Source organism: Passer domesticus, chromosome 6 (assembly GCF_036417665.1).
Source record: "Passer domesticus isolate bPasDom1 chromosome 6, bPasDom1.hap1, whole genome shotgun sequence".
Classification (NCBI taxonomy): domain Eukaryota; kingdom Metazoa; phylum Chordata; class Aves; order Passeriformes; family Passeridae; genus Passer; species Passer domesticus.
Window position 1 is genome coordinate 22296781 of NC_087479.1, and position 20264 is coordinate 22317044.

Consider the following 20264-nt stretch of genomic DNA (forward strand, 5'->3'; position numbering starts at 1 on the left):
CCACCCACCACCACCACGACGACTGTGCATGCGCGCCCTGGCCGCGGTGCCGCGGCGGGGGGCCGGCGGTGCGGCCGGGGAGGAGGCTGAGGGCGCGATCTGGCGTTCAAGTTTCCAAACATAGCCGGCAGCGCAGGCTGCCCGCGCCCCGCCGCGCTCCAGCTGCGGCCGCGCCGGGGAGGGCGCGGGCAGCGCGCCGGGCATGCGCGCCCCGCGCAACAAGTGGGCTCCGCGCCGGCGGCCGGGGGGAGGGGAGCGGGGCGCGGGCGCTCGGCGGTGACGCGGGGCCCCGCCCGGGTGCAGCCGAGCCGGGAGCACGGCGCGGAGAAGGGGAGGGGCGTCGCGGCGCGGGGGGAGCGCGGCGCGGCGGAGGGGGCGCGCAGCCACACGCGGCGGCGCGCAGCACCCCGCGCTCGGACTGCGAGTAGCGGCGAGGATGTGAGTGAGGAGCAGGCGGCGCCGCTCGCCACGCTGCTGCCGCCGCCGCCGCTGCTCCCGGACAGCCGCAGCTCCGCCAGCGCTCAGGGAAGCTGCCGCTGCCGGGACCGAGCAGCTCCGTGCGGGTGCCCCTGTCTTGCTCACGGCGGTGGATCAGCACGTACCGAACTGCAAGCTCACGAGGCAGCCGTGGCGGGTGGAAGGTGACCCCCCCCATCTTCCTCCGTGCACCTCCGCCTCCTCCCGGAGGAGGAGCAGCAGCAAGCGGAGAGCTAGAGAGCGCAGGGAAACAGAAGCGGCTAGAAAGCGACCCCCACCCACCCAGCCCCCCGGAGGAGCGGTGGAATCGTTTCCCACCCCACCGGGGCAGCAGCGGCAGGACCAGGTAGAGGAAGCCATCTCCGGCAGCAGGAGCGAACTAAAAGCAGACGATCCCCCTTGCTGAAACGGGCAACAGGATCAGGTACGGAGAGCCACCCACCCCCCTCCCTGCAGCCCGGGGGGAAGACTGAGCCAGCCCCTACCCCGGCGGCAGCGGCAGCAGCTCCCCAGCCAGCAGCACCATGTCCGCCGCGCAGGTGTCCTCGTCGCGGAGGCAGTCATGCTACCTATGCGATCTGCCCCGCATGCCCTGGGCTATGATCTGGGATTTCACGGAGCCCGTCTGCCGGGGCTGCGTTAATTATGAGGGCGCCGACCGCATCGAGTTCGTGATCGAGACGGCCCGGCAGCTGAAGCGGGCGCACGGCTGCTTCCAGGACGGTCGCTCCCCGGGCCCCCCGCCGCCGGTCGGCGTAAAGGCAGTGACGCTCTCCGCCAAAGAAGCGGCGGCGGCGGCGGCCCAGCAGCAGCTCAACCATGTGGATGCCACCTCCAAGGCGGCCTCAGCGGGGCTGACCCAGTCCAGCCTGGACCGCTACGGGCTCAGCGCCGCCGCGGCGGAGCAGCGCAGCCGCTTCGAGTACCCGCCGCCGCCGGGCAGCCTGGGCAGCAGCCATGGCGCCCGCCTGCCCAACGGACTGGGGGGGCCCAATGGCTTCCCCAAGCAGCCTGAGGACGGGCCACCGGAGCTGAACCGGCAAAGCCCCAACTCTTCCTCCTCCTCTTCCTCCTCTCGTCGCGGGGCGCACGGGGGGCTCGTGTCTGGCCTGCCCCCGGGGGCCGCCGGCGCTCAGATGAATGTGCCCCCCAACCTGCTGCCGCAGACGCTGCTGAACGGCCCCGCTGCCTCCGGCGTGGCGCTGCCTCCGCCGCACGGGGGCCTGAGTGGCCGCGGCGGCGGGGGTCCCCCCGCTCCCTCCGCCTCTTCCCAAGGGGGCACCTGCGGCGGTGGTGCCGGGGGAGGCGGCGGCTCGTCCTCCGAGGCCTGCGGCAAGCGGCCGGGCTCGGTATCCAGCAGTGACCAAGAGCGGGAGCTGAAGGAGAAGCAGCGCAACGCGGAGGCGCTGGCCGAGCTCAGCGAGAGTTTGCGGAATCGGGCTGAGGAGTGGGCCAGCAAGCCCAAGATCGTGAGGGACACGCTGCTCACTCTGGCCGGCTGCACCCCCTACGAGGTGCGCTTCAAGAAGGATCACGCCCTGCTGGGCCGCGTCTTTGCCTTCGACGCCGTCTCCAAGCCGGGCATGGACTATGAGCTGAAGCTCTTCATCGAGTACCCTAGCGGCTCCGGCACCGTCTTCTCCAGCGCCTCCGGCGTGGCCAAGCAGATGTATCAGGACTGTATGAAGGACTTCGGCCGCGGCCTCTCCTCGGGCTTCAAGTACCTGGAGTACGAGAAGAAGCACGGCTCTGGCGACTGGCGGCTCCTGGGGGACCTGCTGCCCGAGTCTGTGCGCTTCTTCAAGGAGCTGGTGGGCGCCGACATGCTGCCGCAGCCCTACCTGGACGCCAGCTGCCCCATGCTGCCCACGGCGCTGGTGAGTCTCCCGCGGCCGGGGGCCGGGGCCGGCGGGGCGCAGGGCACCGCTGCCGCCTCTAGGGGACCTGGCGGTGGCGGCGGCGGCGGCGGCGGCGGGGCGATGCGCAAGAGGAAAGCCTCTCCTGAGCCCTCGGACTCGGCCGAGGGGGCTCTGAAGCTCAGCGACGAGCAGCAGCGGCAGCAGTGGATGGCCAGCCAGAGCGAAGCGCTCAAGCTCACCATGTCGGCCGGGGGCTTCGGGGCGGTGCACGGCGGGGGCCCCCCGCCGCCGCCGCCCCTCGGGCCTCACTCCAACCGGACCACGCCACCCGAGTCCGCCCCCCAGAACGGACAGTCCCCCATGGCCGCGCTCATGTCGGTGGCCGACACGCTGGGCAATGCCCACTCGCCCAAGGACGGCAGCTCGGTGCACTCCACCACGTCCACCCGCAGGAACAGCAGCAGCCCCGTGTCGCCGGCCTCGGTGCCGGGCCAGCGCCGTCTGGCCTCCCGCAACGGGGACATGAACCTGCAAGTGGCCCCTCCTCCCCCTAGCACCCACCCTGCCATGGACCAAGTGCACCCCCAAAACATTCCGGACTCCCCCATGGCCAACAGCGGGCCCCTGTGCTGCACCATTTGCCACGAACGCTTGGAGGACACCCACTTTGTTCAGTGCCCCTCTGTGCCCAGCCACAAGTTCTGCTTCCCTTGTTCCAGAGAGAGCATCAAGGCCCAAGGGGCGACTGGTGAAGTCTACTGCCCCAGTGGAGAGAAATGCCCCCTAGTCGGTTCCAATGTGCCTTGGGCATTTATGCAGGGCGAGATCGCGACCATTTTAGCTGGGGACGTTAAAGTGAAAAAGGAGAGAGACCCTTGAGTAAGAAATCCAATCCCTTCAGACTCCTGAAGATGTAGAATTGTGAATATAACAAACTGCAAAAGTTAGTCTTATGTATAGACATTATTTTCGTCGTATGTTTCTATATTTTGAAACAAAGGTATGTACTCTTCTTCATTTGAAGGATAGAGCTGGTTTTTGTTAAACAGAATATAATATTGTTTGGTTACTACATAATACCTGTTCTCATTTCTTTGGCAGTGTGTTGGCTAGGTACAAAGTTAATAGCCCTTAGCGATTACCTGCTGCTGGTGTGTATTTTTGTAAATGTATGCACTTCTCTGAAAGAAGAAGAAAAACACAAAAGACAAAAAAAAATTTTTTTTGCCAAGGCCAGTGTTGATGCCTAAAAAATTGCTACAAAAATGGTGACAGCTTACGTTTTACAAGCCCTGAGTGTTAGTCTTTCACCTTTTTTTTTTTGTTTTTGTTTTTTTGTTGCAAAACGGTGGGGTGGCTGTGGGGGGAGGGTGTTTTTTTGTTGCAAGTTTGTAAGGAAAATGTTTCAGTTTGTTTCTATTGATCTGAACGTTTTTTAATCTTCATGTGTTTTTTGTTTTTGCTTTTATTGATGCACGGATGCTTTTGAACAGTAGAGCAAAATGCTGTACATGAGAAACATGCTCTGTTTGTCCTTTATACATTTCTGTAGTTAACAGAACACTGTAATGTGCCTTGGAGCTTAGTAAATTGTAATAAATTCAATTGATATTAATACTTCTTGAGTAGCAAGTTTTATTTTTCTCTAAGCTTAGGCAGTGTGCACAAACCGTGTTGGCTTTTTAAAGGTCTCCATTATACCAATGCAGTTCGTTGTGATAATTGTGGCACTTGTATGCACATTTCCACTAATATGTAGTAATATGATGATGTTGGTGGTGTTATCAAACTTACTTAAATCTTGGCACTGTGCCTATTTACATTTCACCTTTAATGTTGCAGTAACGGTTGCTGACTAAGCATTTTCTATTTACTGTTCCTGCATCTCATTTCCTCCTCCCTTCTCCTCCCCCCCACCAGCTCTCCAGCTGCAAGCTGTTTGCAATACAGGATGCATACATTGCCTGTGCAATTTAGTAAGGCTTGAGATTTAAAATGAAGCCTTCTTTTCACAAAAAAACCCAAAAAAACCAAAAAAAAAAAAAACCAAAAAACCCGCCCAGCATCCCATAGTTAATAATTTTAGTTGATTTTAAGAGTGGTTGTCAAAGTTTGACATTAGCCACAAACTCATGGTAAGGCAGGGCTGTAGCTGAACAGAGTAAGAAAAGGGTAGCATGAAATAACAGCTTCTGCAGTTGGTGTTGCAGCTGGTGGGTTGCTACCCCATTTAGGCATTGGCTTTTCATAACTTGAATTGATGAGCTGTTCAAGGGCTTTATTGTGTTTTCAGGCAAGGAAGCTTCCTTTAAGTGCTGAAGTGAATGCTTTCCTTTCGGCAATGATTATATGTGATTCTTTGTATAATTAACAATTCTGTGTGACATTGGCATTTTCTGGAGATAGGGGAGCAGTGTGATACCTGTTAAGTGATCAACAGGCAAAGTAAATACACAGGCCTCATGCTAGCTAGAAAATGCAAACAAACCTAGTGTGAACTTTGTCCTTTCCAGCGAGGCAAATGGAGGAAAGAGGGGAAAACCTGAAAAAAACCCAGCAGCACTGCTGAAATCTTTTGCAGTTTGACCAGCAGTATATAGAGCTGTTCCAAATGCAACAGTGCCATAGGTTAAGAGCTCTTCATTTTATTGAATAGTAAGGATCCCCACCTGCCAAAGCCCCAGAGTTGTATAAAGGAAAGTCTGGATGGCGTTTGGTATCTGCTTGGTCTTAATACATGCTTGATTTGCATTCCTGGTGGGAACGATGGTAGAAGCCTTGAGACTATATTCTTAGTGTGCCTACAGATCTTTGCAGTCTTGTATAGATACACTCTGGCTGTTTCATGTGTGTGGGGAGGGGGTGGGGTTTGTTATGTTCTGAGATTTAGTATTTGGCATCACTATATCTGTGATTTCAGACAATGACTTTGTGTATGTATTTTTTTTTTCCTGCCAAGTAATATATCAGTGCTTAAAAACCTCCACACATATTGTTCTTATGTAATGGATCAAAGAAGTAATGCAGAAAAATAATGTTTTGAATTAATTGTTGGATACAACTTACATGCTTTTTAGAGTATAGATTTGTACTGTTCCTATTTTCAGTTATTTCTAAGCATGCAATTCTCACACAGCAGTTTATTTTTAAATCATGAGATAGGGAGACTGACACTGTAAGCTCATGACTGGCAGAGAAAAAAATTGTACACATGGTTGAAATTAAAGTTTAAACTTAAGGAGAAGTAGTATTCATATGTGAATTGCAACTGCTATTAAAAGACTGGCTATTCAACATTTAATTATATCACAGAAGTGTGAATACCCTGATTTATATAAACAGAACCAGTCCTGTAATCTTAAAATCATCCATCAGTAGTTATAGCTAGAAAGAGACACATTTGATGGATTTTTAAAATTTCAGATAATTTTTGAAAAGCTCTTATTTTTTGAAACATAAGCCTACTTATGAGACTGATCAGTGTGACTTTTAGCAGGCAAAGGAAAGGTAAGGTGCAGTAAACATTGGTGGAAAATAAGCTTGAAGTGAATTGTAATACTGCAGTTAATTAAAGTTAACCATAGCTACGGGGCGTTTGTTGTATGGAGGTTTTTTGTAACCATGTGACCTTTTCTTTTACTCCGGCTCATTAAGCAGCCAGTCTGGGCATATTAGCCAGCATTTCTTTGAACCCACTCTGTAGGTTTTTATCTTTCTGAAGATGTCCACAGCTGACAAACAAGTTGTAACCTTTTTTCGAGGAGGAAAGGGGAGCTGTCAAGTGAGTCTCATGTACAGAGATTCAGCTTATTTCTGTATTTTACAGTAATGCTCCCATCCCCCATACTTGGCAGTTATTTAAGGTACAGCCCAATGTTTGCTTGAATAAATGGTGTAAGTTAATTTATTTGTCCAGATGGTCATTTATTGTGCTTTCATTCCTTCTTGTAATGGGGAAGTATTTAAATGGTTTATTTTCCCAGGGAGGGTTGTTGTGTTTTGCTTTTTGGTTGATTTTTTTTTTTTCTCCAGTTAGATTATTCTTGACATTTCTTTTAATAGCCTTGTAGCCTATTTTCTTAGAAATGGGTTAGAACATGTGTGTCACTGGATGTTTGTTTTTTAAGCATTGGCAGCTGTGTGTGAGTTGGAGATAGATGTGTTTGTGCAGCGAAGAGCTGCTATGTCCATTTGGGAGAAATACTACACAGTTCCAACAGGAACTCGAGTTTACCAATGGTAACTGGTGTAATTTAATACAAACCTTATCTTTTTTATTTGCTTAGCAATGTTGTGCATATGAGCATGCTCACCTCCCTGAACTAGTCAGGACTAACATTGTTTTGAAACTGCAATCTCTTCAAATAGGCTGGCTGCCAACACAGCTTTGCAGGGCTGCAGCAGTCACTGGAAAAAGGGCTGTCTGTTTCTTTACGTGTCTTGTGAGCTGACATTTTCTTCTCCTCAAGGGAAAGGGCTTTGTCTTCAGAGCTCTCAGGTTCCCAGCTTACTATGCAGTAGTTGCCTTGCAGCTTCCCTTTTCCCTAGGTCTTGCCATTTTCTTCTTTTTTTTTTTCTTTTTTTTTTTTTTTTTGGTATCCAGTCGTTCTCCATTCATTGTAGGATGGATTGTGTTGTGCATTAGCAACTTCTCTCTCTGCCAAAGTGACACATCCTGTAGCTCTGCAGCAGAGTACTGAACTGTCACTGTAGTGCTGACTCTTGTAAGGCTATTCTTGAAGCAGAACAGCTTCCCCCTTGGCGTTCAGCCATCAGAATCCATTACAGCACACATTTTCTACCCAAAACATAGTTCTGTACCTACAGAATTGTCCTTACAACCATCCCCCAGAAGACTCAGAGGGCATGGTTATACCTTCCTGTATAGAAACATGCGCTTCTGTGTTCATCTCCAAGGTGTCTGAAAACCATGTAACCAAGCTCTTGTTGTTTCACCTCCTGCCTTAAAACCTATACTACAGTTTGGTAAGGGGAGTGCCTCTGCTGATAGGGTGATGTGAAAAGAATGGCATACAAGGTCTTTTCCCAGATATGTCTTCAAAGAAGAATTAGTCATGTGTGCACTGACTGAGGCTACCACAGGGCTCCTGTGATGAGCCAGACAAACATCTCTGTCTCCACGTGTTTTCCACAGGGCAGCCCAGCCCCACGCTGCCACTCCTGACTGGGAGACTGCAGGAATCCAGTTCTTCTCCCTGGGAATTGACTTGCCTAACTTCATGAGAAGAAACATGGGAGATTACATGTCATTTCAAGTTTTTGACAGCAAACCCACTCTCTTTCAGCCATTCAGGGAACTGCAGGGTGAACAGCAGAAGGGAGCAGTTAGACATGTGAATGGGAGGGGGAGGATGCTCACCAAAAGTCTGTCTGGCCAGAACAGTCTGTGACTGGTTGGACTGGCTGAGCTGCTTGGGGCTAGGTAGGTTCAAGATTCCAAGGTCTGACTGTTTGGCTGGATGCAATGAACCATGCTGGTATAAGTCTGCATTGCTGAGAGGGGACACAGCTACCCTGAAGTGTCCTCTCTCCCCCTTCACTGACACAGCCGTGCAATCCTGCCTGTTGCCGGGTTGAGACTGCGTTCTCCTCGCTGCTGTGTGCTTTGCCTTCCCGAAGCGCCCTTGCAAGGTTTTTTGGAGGCGGTGGGAGCAGGGGTGGAGGTGAGGAAGGTCAAGCTTCTTAGGTTTCAGCTGATTTGGCATCCGCTCACAGCCCTCCCCGCCCCACCCCCCTCCCCCGTAGCCTTGCTCGGCCATATGCACCCGCTGCTGCTTTTATGACCCTTTGCAAAGAAACCTTTAAAATGTGAACTGCTCCAAATCGCAATTTATTTTCAGAAAATTTCTCTTTCCCCTTTCCTACATGATCATCGTTAACAGTGAGAAGACTCTGGTTTTCTGTCGTCCCCGAAGAGCCTGTAATGGAGAGCTGTGCCTTTCTCTCTGGCTGGCACTGCTCTCCCGGCAGTACTGGGTGTGCCAGGCCACCCGTTCGCTCAAGTCTGCTTCACTGGGGTATTTTTCTATTTCTTTTTTGGCCAGCGCAAAGGCCCTTTACTTTGTTTAGGGAGTGGAGGCTGAGCCTGGCAACTCCACCGCAGCGCGGAGAGGCTTGGCACTGCTGCGGCATGGCAGCTTAGGCAGGGACTGAACCGAACTGAATCAAACCGGGCTGGGCTGGGCTGGGGAGGGTCGCCAGGGCATGCAGTTGCCGCTGGGTTGGGCCGACCTAGACAGCCATGTGATCGCCTGCCTGCCCTCCTGCCTGCCCGCCTCTGCGCAGGGGATGGGAACGGGGACATGAAACATGTCTGTGCAGCTTCAAGGAGCCGAGCAGAATTCCCCACTGTCATCATCCTCCTCCCCTCCCTCCCTGCAGGCTGCCAGAGAGGAGGGCTGATTACAGCTCCGCTATTGTTCAAGTAACCTACAAATGGATTTGCATGGAGGCAGGTTGGGAGGGGCAGAGGGTGGGATTTATTAGCAGCAGCTAAATTCGTCGGGATTACTATTAGACTGAGAGCTTCTCAATGGGAATGATCCCTGGGTGAGCGATGGGGTGGAGGGGAGGGACTGGAAAGCTCCTTTTCTGCAAATAGGTGAAGGGGTGGCTGGCTCCAGCCGAGTAGGAGAGGCAGGCAGGGTGCAGCTGGCTGGGGACGGCGCTTCACCTCGGTTTAAACTGTAACCCTCTATTCCAAGCACGCAGCTCCTGGCAGCGCCGCTCATACCAAAGCCTTGACTCAGGGTTATCTGCATGCTGGGTAATAAGCAGCGTCACCAGAGGAATGTGCAGAGAAAGCAGCCATGCTGCTGCAAGCCTCCGCTCGCTCCTCAGGCAAACCACTGATTTAGCAGCCTGCTTCTGCTTCTGGGCTGCCGAACTGGCGAGGCGTAAGGGGCTTCTCCAGGGGGGACAGCCCCGAGTCGGTTTGAAGCCAAACCAGCGTTTTGCCCTTCCTTAAGCAAGTGTTTTTTATGCAAAGCTGCCTGGGACTTTGCTAGCCATATTTGAGAACCGTGCCTAGGAAAGGGTGAAGCTACTCCTAAGTTACCACATTAGTTTATCCATTTTCCAGATGCATAATCTCAAGTGTTTGAGCCAGGGTCACACAACAAACTCCTATCAGAACAAGGGAGACCATAGCCATTGGTTACTGCCCCAAATGCTAGTCTTCCTTCCTCTGGAATAAAAGCACGTTGTTACAACAACTGTGCAGCTGAACTGAAAAGCGCTTGTGTGACACAGGTGTTTGGGAACAACAACGCTCAGTGCCAGGCCAGTTGCCTGTAGCGTGCGTGCGTCCTTCACTCTGATAGCTCCAAGGCTGGAGGCTGTTGCTGTTCTTGCTGATGCAACATACGGAGGGCCGGGGTGAAGAAGAGTGCATACCTGTGTGTCAGAGGTAGCAGCTCCCCTTTGGCTATGATGGAAAGCACACCACATCCAAATCAAAGACAGCACTGGGTTGCTTTGAATTGCTATATTCCGGATTATCTAAGGCAATCTTCCTCTTCACTGCACACATCATGGCAACAAGAGACAAGATCATAATGTAGCTCAGGTTTTCATTTGAACGTGTCCAGACTGGCACACTGTTGGAGTAAGGACAATACACTTTTGTAGGTTTGATGTATGTAAGAGCTAGGGGCAAAATTAGGGAGGGAGTGGGAAGCCTGAATATCTGGTCTGCTACTGGAAAATATAGGCCACTGACTTGTAGATGTTGAAAGTTTATTTGATCTAGATTGATATGCTAGACAATTTCTCTTAGAACTCAGTGTCTATAACTGATTTCTGTAAAATAAAAAGACAAGGTATAAAACATCTGAGATTGAAACAACTGAAAGAGCTCTTGTCTTCCTGCAGCAGTAAATTTTGGAGTATTTTTTTATTACTTGCTCAAGTATTGTTGATGTTCTTGACTCCCTGTTACATGTAAAGATAATTCCTCCCTGAAGAATTCAGACTGAATTGATAAGAAGGGCCAGTTGGCACATTTATTGTATCCCATCTCCTGCAATTAAAGATTATACTGTGTATCTTATCAAAAAGATGCAGCCTTTCAAGGGCTGTACTTTGCTAAGTATATATACTAATTTTTGGCAAACATTTGCTGTGGTTTTGAATGGTTCTCTGACTCCAACACCCAGCTCTTCACCCTCCCATTCAGCAATCAACTTTTCTGTTAATCCAACTGCACTCATTCAGCTGTGCTCACTGCGCCATTTCTGCTGGAGGGGAGGCAGCAAGAGGTGCGGGCATCAAGGGCAATATCAGCTGTGTGATCTGTGGATATCTAGTCACATTCTGCTAACAAGGACCCGTGGCCTAAGATTGATTCATTAGTCAGCAGCCTTGATAGAATGTCCAGTGGCTTGTGTGACAGTTAAATACCAGGAAGCAATGCAGAAATTCTCATGCTCTTTTGTACCTGTCTTTCCTCATGCTAGAACTGATGACAGCATTTCTTGAGAACTGCACTGCACATGCTTAGTACAAAGAGCAGCTCCTTTCAGGTTTTTGCGTGATCAGTTGCAGGTCTCTGCATAGATCTTCTGTGTTCTGATGGCTGGATTTTTACAGTACATATTTTGCAAGTTACAGCTTGAAGCTTCTTCCTTGCAGAAGGTTCTGTCATTTGAAGGAACCCCACCCTGCTCTCCCTTGAAGATGTGCAATCCTAGGCTGTGTTTGAGCATGCCTGGGAAGGCAGGTGCAGCCTGGCTGGATCCTCAACATTGCCTGCAAATAAACACTGCTTAAACAAATTGGACTAAAAAGAACATTCAAGATTCAGGTAATAATCAGGACAGGTTTTGCTCTGTAGTCTCTATTCTGTGCTTTTCCCATCCCTTCTCCCTCTGAGTTATAGCCCAGAATATATGACACAATTGGGTTGCTATGGAAATAATTTACAACATAAACTATGCAATAATGAAAGCTCATAATAGCACCTCTATTAAACAACATCAGGTTAAAGTCACTTTAAAACCTCCCGATTTCCCTTCTGTTGTTGTAAATGAGGACTTAGGTAAAATTAAAGATGTATTTTCTAATATTTTAAGGAGAATAATCCTTCCAGCATAGAACATGTAAATACATTTGTATTTTTTCTCACTTGACCAGCACATGCATAGCTGTCAGATATGTCCTCCACCTCAGAAAAGATGGAAGATGCTTAAAGCCAGTAAAATTCTTATTACCATACAGCCTCCTCAATGATGTTCTGTTTCAGGGTTGTAATGTCTGTGTGCTGATACACCAACTTTCTTTGATGCCTAAAGATGTCTGGTCTTTTACTAAGCTTCTTAAGCCTTTTTGGCTCTTGTTCCCTAAGGAATCCTGGCAATGTAGTTACCAGACTTCTCTTGGTTTTTCATTTGGTTCACAGCGGAGTTCCCACACAATTTCAGACCATTTGGTCTCAATTCAACGTTACACCACTCACTTACCACACAGGAATTTCTCTAACTGCTGTGCTGAACAGCTCCATGTCTCAAATGGCACACTTACCTGCATATGATGGGCACATGCCTTTATATGCTCCAGTGAACAACCCCTTCCCTTGTGCAAGTTTGCATGTCAGCTGTGTATCATTGGAGTATCCCCATTCTCAGGAGAATCTTCTGTAAGGTGGTGTAGGACTAATAATTCTTCTTTATTTCTGGTAGCAAAATGCTATCATCTAATATGAATTAATTTCCTCCATGCCACTTCCTCCATCATGTTATGGAGGAATTCTCGGGGTGGCAATCCATTTAAGCTCTAGCAGCACACCCCGTGGAAGTAATTCCGAGGCTATTTTCATCTCTGGACACGCAGGTAGTGATGTTCCCTGGGTGTAAATGAGCACATTTCCCATGAGTATAATGCAGCCCAGATGCCATGAGAGTATGCTTCTGGAGCCAGTCTCAGGCTGGCCAGAACAAGAGCCAAATAGCTCAACACTCCCTATGCTGTATGGCCTTCCTTTGTTGAGGGGAGGTTTTCTGTAGCTACTCAGTTTTAACCCTCTACAGCAGCAGCATTAGGCATCCAGAGATACAAGTGTGCATGTGTATTTTAACTCCATCAGCCCTGAGCTAAGCTGGCCCAAACCACCTCCTGCCAGTCCTGCAGTACTCCCCAGGCCCCATGTCAGGGTACATTGCATCAGTCTGTCCTGCTGAAGTGCAAGCTGCACTTCCTGTTGCTTTTGTTGACTGCACAAGGAGTGCCTGGTCTGCTATTGGTTTTTCACCAGCAGAAAAATGACATTGCTGTCTTTTCCCCTCACAGCACAAGAGTCCATTGAGATATATCTACCTATTGGTTTTGCCAATATCTTTTATGTAGTTGCTCTGTTTTTCTCTTAGTGATAGGGTCCATTTGTTGTCAATGTGCTTCATGGTGCACAAACTTCTGGTTTACTTTCTGCAAGGATTTCTCCATCTCAAGGTGCCAAGTCCATTAAGTCAGCAGTTTCTCCCCCTTTGTGCATATCTGCTTGCTGCAGCAAGGCAAACCACACAAATCCAGCCATTTAATTTGCTCCCACTACTAAGTCTTTTCTGTAATTCCTCTGGCTCCTTCTCTGCTGGGTTTGATGATTGTCCTGGGACAATTGTCCAGGACAATGATTTTACATAATTGGTTTGCTATAGGATCCTTTGGAGAGGCAGGTTACATTTAGCAATTTGCTGGTAGCAATGTTATTTGTGGTATAAGCATAGCAACTCCTACAAACGTTTTTTTTCTTTTTGGGAATTTGTGAGGTTAACTTAGATTTGTGTGACAAATACGCATGATGAAAGGCCATGAGTCATGGTTCACTTGAAAGTGTGATAGATGTCAGGATTAGAATGAAGTGCACCTTACTTGGGACAGAAGAACTACTGTTGTTTTTTACCTTCAGAGCTTGAAATATGTATCACAGTGTTCAGAAAATATTCTGAGTTGGAAAGGACTCAAAAGGATCATCCAGTCCAGCTCCTAAGTGAATGGCCCATGCAGGGATCAATCCCACAACCTCAATGTTATTAACACTGTAATCTGAGCAACTGAGCTATCACTTACAGATACACTTCCATTCTTGGCCTGCAGGACTTTCCAGTCCCTCTTACAAATTCCTGGGCTTACAAAGGTGGTGCTGAATTGCCTTTGTATACATTTCCTTCTAGAAATGAAATTGCTGAGTGTTGAAAGGGAAGTTTGCTGTCAGGAAAGAGCAAGAAATGGAAATGTACCTCTTTTGGAGCGTGTGTCAAGGAGATGTGGAGATCCTTTACCTGAAATAGAGGACAAAGTAAGAACAAGTGCCAGTGGCAAAGGCAAGAAAGAAAAATTATACAAACTCTATCCTTCAGCAGGTGGGGATGAAAAGGAAAGAGAGACATGCAGAGTTTTCTGGGTTTAAATGCTTGAGAGATGCTCTGAAGCTGTTGTGATAGACAGACACATAAAAGCCAAATGATTGCATAGTTATGAGCAGCAACACTTTGCAGAGCAGCAGAGGCACTGGAAATAAAATTAATTATAGTTGACCAATAGGTTGCGAGGTGAAGAGTCCCTCATTACCAATTTGTCAATGAATAACAAACAAAGAAGTTTCTGAAATGAGAGGCAATAGATAATGAGAAGGAAGATTGTTACAAGATGATGGTTCTTAAATGTGAATCTTGTCAAATACTTTGGTGGTCATTATTGTTATATTCTTGTGTTAGCCAAAGATGTGCAACATAATTTTTAGAAGACAAAGACCTGGTTGTCTTAAAAATAGTTATGATTTGAATACTAAAGAACCAATAGGAGATGTTGAAATGTTTGAAAGTGCTATTTGAGCATAAAAAAAATCAAACCAGTAGGACTTGGCACGCTGCTGATAGGTGAATGATCCAGACTGTAGCAGGTTATGTTTATGGCATACGCAGATGTGCATGCTGTGAGAAAATCATTTTCCTAAGCGTATTGCCTAGTTTTATTAAAGGTACCATGGTGTTTGTGGGGAAGGTCTGATTGCCACTGGATAACTTATTGGAAGCTGTCTGTAAAACGGGCATCTGATCAGAAAGTGACTGCCAGGATGCATGAGGAATGAAATGCTGGATGCTATGTGGAGCTTCATACCGCCGTGACAGGAACCAAGATCTGCCCTTACCTGAAAGAGTATTGGTGACCCCATCTTAAAAATTATAATGAACCGCTTAAAGGGGTTTGGAGGTAAGCCCATGAGAACAGTTAGAGACATGCAAAAATGTCTCTGCATCGCAGCAGAAGTGCAGTTATTGTTTATTTATTCTACAGCTAAAGCCCCTTAGTATGCATAAGACTTTGCAGACAAATAGGACAGGTCTGTGCCTGAGGAATTTGCCTTCTGAGCAAGACGGAGCACAGCAAAAGGAAGCAAACCAAAAGAAGTGTGTTGGTACATGTGCAGAGTAGGGAGGCAGTAGGAGGCAGAAAGACCCACGGTCAGGGTCAAAGGTATCACCAGAGCTCTCCCAGGATATGCACTTACCTTCCAATAAGACAGGCCCCTCTAGTGTTGCTGTGTGAGGAAAACATCTTGTTTCATCTATGAGGTGTGACCTGTCTGCTTACAACTGTGGTACTGTAGGAAATATCCTCCAGACTCCACAAATGGCTTTCACTGACTTCTTTTTCTACATATTCAGATGCTTTTACAGCAGCTCCATATCTGTGTGCATGGAAAAGCAGCTGCATTGCACAAACAGCAAAAAAATTCAATTTGAATTCAAAAGCAAATTTTGGTGGACTTGTGTTGCTATGCTTTAATATTCATGCACTCAAGATTTATTCATACAAATGAATTTTAAGTTGAATTCTAAACATGAAAAAGGTAGTATTGCACATTTTGTTATAAACTTCATGCTAGGTTACCAAACATGATACCAAATCGGTATCATCTGAGATGTGTAATTAGCCATCATATCAGTAGACCTAAAAATGTTCATCAAATAATCATTTTGAGTGATGAAAATCTTGAGTATTTTCTAATCCAGTTGCAGCTAATTTCAGAAGAGAAGAAAATAATATTAATAGAATATGTTTTTTGTTGCATATTACTTGCTCAGTTCTAGCATTATGTATGCAAATCAGGTAATTTTGTACCTAATTGCCTGATTTGCATGCATAAATGTAGGTTGCACATGTGCAAATGATTTAATTCAAATTTAGTATATGCCTAATATGTAAAGTGGCTGAAAACTTGAATCTATGTATCTGAATAACTCAGAATTTTCACTTAAATAAAAACCAAAATTTGCCACCAGCTTTGGAGGTTAAACGATGTAGATTGCCTTCTTTGGATGATTTTGCAGGTACAGTAACCCTAGAGTTGTAAATTTTTCTAGAAAAACAAGGAATTATGTGAATGCCCAGTGAAAGAAGTAAATAAAAAGGTTCCTGTTGCTTTTAATGCTATAAGAAAATCACAGAAAAATGTGACACTTGCCAAGTGGAAGAAGACAGAATCACTCGAAAGAAAATGTGGCTTTCAAAGCCTTAGATGATTTATCAGACAATTAATCCTAAGATGAAAAGTGTGAAAATACAATACTAAAATCTAAGTGCATTAAAAACTCTTTCAGGTAGTATCATGGCTGTGAAAGGAATTGAGCTGACAGTTCTTGTGAATGAAGTTCTGTGACTTTAGGAGAAGGAGGTCCATGGGCAAAGGATAGAAAAGCCTCATTTGTTCTGCCATGCCATGCATTTCATCTCTGATCTGGAAGATAAAGAAGATCCAGACTTGGAAGATTTGCAGGAAAAAAAAAAAACACAGGCTCAAGAGGCTGTTTTGTTATGAGTCTTTCTGAGGAGCTCCCAGTACTGGGATCGAATGCGTTGTCACCAGCAGTTTTCATAATGATGTGGAAGAGCAGGAAGTGTCCCTGAGGAGGGGAACTAAAATTACCAACTGCATTTTTTACTGTGGCATCAGCTGTAGTCTAATACAGTGGTAGGCTGTTTTCTCCCTATTACTCAGAGCTCCTCTGCAAGCTTATTTTGCATACACATGGGTGACAACTACTGCTAAAATAAGCATGTAGAAAAATTGGAAGCAATTTAAAGGCACATATGGACTCACAGTTCCAAATTCTCATTCACACTAGTAAGAAGTGCAAACAGGGTCAAAACAGGTATGATATATGCTTCTTCCAATGTTCCTTCATGCTGGCAAGAACTCTAAAAAATTATGGGTGTAGATTAGAATTTGGCACAAAATTATTTTCTGTCCTTCTAAGGGCTGGTCTATCCTAGCCCTGCTGACATGAGTATGGTTCAGATGCTTTCTGACCAGTGTAGCTTTGCTAATAAGAATTTCTAGTATCAATGTATTTGTGATGGCAAAGACATACCTTTCTTGGAAGAGGCTGTTTTACTTGAGAGAAGGAGACAAGATGGAGTACATCTTACTTTTGTAGGAATACACAGCAGCAAGCATGGAGGGGAAGGTAAGGAGAGTTGCCAAGCACTTTTGCATGGTGTGTCTGGAAGCTTGTGCTCTGGGTGGGAAGCCATGTGAAAGCTGGGGCCACAGCTCTTTTACTCTCCTCACATAGTGAGTCTGTTCCATGCACAAAAGCATGGCTCTCCTGTAGAGGCATTTTTATGGTGCTTTCACAGGTTACCTACCCCAGAAAAGTGCTCCTAAATGCAGACTTGACTTTGAGCTCTCTTTTTTTTGCTCCTGGGCATACAAAATGGTTTTGATTTAAATGAGAATCAAACTTACCTTTTTCCTCCTGTTCTATCAGTGGGAGAGAATACACAGCTTGACTAGTTGTCTTACCTCTTTGTTTGTATGATAACCTCATCAGAGCAGCACATGCAGAGGTCTGTACAAAAAAAATAAACCCAGACCCTGGGCTGTATTCCCAGTTCACTCTCTGAGTGTTTAGCTAAAGCAGGACTTCTGCTGGAGATGTGCTCTGTTGTTTGACTAAAGACTGTTATTTCTACTTATTATAATTTCATCATAGAGTAAAAAGATACTTTCTATTTTCCAATTTTTCAGCATGAGTGAAAAGCACTGCCTGATAGCCTTGAAGATTGAAGGTTTCTTGTTTTTTCAGACAATGGATATACCTTGGGTAGTGTTAACTTCCTTCTCTCAACAGCTTCTTGTTCCTCCCCAGTTTAGTGTTCAGGACTGATTCCATTCTTGATCTCTATTCTGAGTCTCACTTCATGTGTTTTCTGCAATTGAGGCAGCTGCTGCCTGTTGCAATGCAGGATTTTGGGGTGGCCATCAATCCTGTGAAACTGAGCTGAAACTGCAACTCTGTCTCAGCAGCACAGAGCGTACAGAGCAGGCACCACATTGCAATGGCCACCAGCCCGGGCAGGGGGAAGGGAAGGGAAGGGAAGGGAAGGGAAGGGAAGGGAAGGGAAGGGAAGGGAAGGGAAGGGAAGGGAAGGGAAGGGAAGGGAAGGGAAGGGAAGGGAAGGGAAGGGAAGGGAAGGGAAGGGAAGGGAAGGGAAGGGAAGGGAAGGGAAGGGAAGGGAAGGGAAGGGAAGGGAAGGGAAGGGAAGGGAAGGGAAGGGAAGGGAAGGGAAGGGAAGTCAGCACATAGCATACCTGGTTGCCTGAACCATCTTTTTCACAAAACAAGGGCCCCATGAAGGGCATGACACTGTAAATGCACTAGGACAGGACCAACTCATATCAGAATCCCAGAAGGAGGAGAGCATTTGCACTTGCACTGTTCACCTTGTTGTTGTTGCCTGGGAGATTACTGTAGTTTCTTGACTCAGATCTTATGTTCCTCCATAATAAATTTTTTCAAAGAGATATAGCTTTTTCCTGGTTGCCTTTTTGCCCTCTTTTTTTGTAATCCCTGCTTGGCAGCTGAAGTGGTCTAACATTTTATGTAACTGGTAGCAGAAATTATTGCCAAGGAGTGAATTGTTTTTAGAGAACATCCCTCCCCTTGGGTTAAATATAGGTTGCAGCATTCCAGTATAATGAAAAGATTGGAAAACATTTACACACTGGAGTATTTTCTGCTTTGTACTAACAGAGTAAGACATTCACAATTGTCAATATTATACCTGCAAAGACAAGTTTAGTCAGCCTCCATCTTTACTGTATTTCATCCATACACTAAAATGTTTCCCATTTAAACCAAATTCTCTAACCCTTGTGTTTTATTACCTTGTGATGTGCTGTTGGCTACAGCATACTGGTTTGTTATCTTACCATGTGCATTGTGGCACTTGCATTAGTTTTGTACTGCAAAATTGCATAGGATGCTGGACCAAGAATGTCTAATCCTTTTGATTACAAAATATGAAAGCAAATCTGGAGAGGTTCTACTGCTACAAAAATTAGATCTGTATTGTGTTGCTGTCACCAAAGATATTTGATTTCAGACACATTTACAGTTGCCATAAACTCTGCTTTGTAACAGAAATCATCTGTACCACTGTGATTAAAACCTTCAAGAAAAGGGTTAAAATTCAAACTGGAAAATAAAGCCTGAGAAACACTTAGCCTTGCTAATGCAAATACCATCTCCCTATCTTTTCTACATATACACATGTATGCACATGCATTCCCAGTGTTGCATATACATTTACAAGCTCGCACATTCACTAGCTCAGACACACATTCACAGGCGCTCTCACACAGAGAATGTGTTCTGCAGTATAGCTGGTACACAGGGTATTTTTGAAGACAGAACAAGATGACTGTAAATTGACACTTCCACCCACTAATGAAAAAAAGCCAAGAAAACCTCAGCAGAGAATGAGTTTTATAATTAATGCTGAACAATTTTCATTGACAAAGCAAAAAGAAGCAAGTGGATGGCTGATTTAAATGTTGAATGATTAATGCACAGAGAGGCGGCTGAGGAAAAAGACAAATTCAGGAGCAACTATGGAAATTTATGTATGAGAGAGTCAGCACCATATTCTGATCTCAGTTACACAGTCGTAAATCTGTTATCTTAATGGAAGTATTCAGCTTTTATATTTGCATAGCATAAGTGAAAATAGAATTTAACCCAGAATGCGTTTTCGATTGTGCATTTGCATGACTGAAAGGGGAGAGATGTGTATGTTTGCATGTGATAAACTGCAAATACATGAGACTTTTTGTATCTCTTGGTAAGAAATGTAGAGAATGAATATGTGTGTGATTGTGTACGTGTGTGCCAGTTGTGGGGCTGTCTGACAGTGCGTGGGAGGGTGAGAACGTGTTTGTTCCTAGACTCCGTGGTTGAGTGAAAATGGCTCCTGGAAATGCCGTTTCAGATTAGAGAGCGACGGCTGGAGAGGTGGATATTTCATTATCTTCTTTGTGTGGTGTTTTGGAGTTGGTAATGTGAAAGCAGAGCTATATATAATCCGGTCACACATGTGGTGTCCTCGAGATTTATAGTGCCTGCTAATGCCAGAATCTTTGGGGTGTTTCACTGTGCTAAGCAAAATGCCTCAAAGACCAAGGCAATGCAGACCCTACCTGACTTTTCTCATGACCCAAGAAAGAAGAAATTCTCCTTCTGTCGAGATGTCCAGTTTTATTCCTAAATTTGTGTGCAACGCCAATCACAATGTAGAGTGATGCTGTCTCTTGTCCTTGTGAACTGGGGCCATTGCCCACCTGCCTTGGGTGTGTGTGTGCTGGGAGAGGAGGGTGTAGAGGTCACAGGCAGTAGTTTGCTGTGTGCAAGCATCTGAGATGCACAGGCTATATTTTTAGCTGCTCCAGATTCTCTCCTGGCTGGGATATGATGCTGAGGAGTTTATTGCCGTAAGGATGTGCCTAGAATACCAGGCAGCCTCAGAAATTTACTGTGCCGCAGAGCCCTGACTCAGTGCTGCTCTGTGACTTTCCTGTGTTGCTTCTGCACTGGAAAGAGAAGAAATGGTTCCTTGTGTTCCCGGCTACTG

The 20264-nt window shown here is 46.7% G+C and overlaps 2 protein-coding genes and 1 long non-coding RNA gene across 8 annotated transcripts in view; 2 read left to right on the forward strand and 1 right to left on the reverse strand.

Annotated features, from left to right (window-relative positions):
* Nucleotides 1–20264, forward strand: part of LOC135302833 (uncharacterized) — a 169327-nt gene that overhangs the window by 54046 nt on the left and 95017 nt on the right. The window contains exon 2 of one of the 6 annotated variants that reach the window (XR_010364413.1): nt 17576–17710. The exons of 4 other annotated variants lie outside the window; for them this stretch is intronic. The gene's annotated coding sequence lies outside the window, so the exon portion shown is untranslated. Of the gene's footprint in view, nt 1–15952; nt 17711–20264 lie in introns of those variants that run through there. One more of the 6 variants, XR_010364410.1, reaches the window with a different exon arrangement.
* On the forward strand, nt 108–3953 carry IRF2BPL (interferon regulatory factor 2 binding protein like). The gene has a single exon (XM_064423771.1). It carries the CDS (start codon nt 1002–1004, stop codon nt 3213–3215), a length of 2214 nt encoding a protein of 737 aa, XP_064279841.1. The 5' UTR covers nt 108–1001; the 3' UTR covers nt 3216–3953.
* The window catches only part of LOC135302835 (uncharacterized), a 54166-nt gene continuing 44169 nt past the window's right edge, over nt 10268–20264 (reverse strand). The window contains exons 2-3 of the long non-coding RNA XR_010364414.1: nt 13589–13630; nt 10268–11105 (exon numbers count right to left, since the gene is read on the reverse strand). This is a non-coding gene — a long non-coding RNA (uncharacterized LOC135302835). The remainder of the gene's footprint in view (nt 11106–13588; nt 13631–20264) is intronic.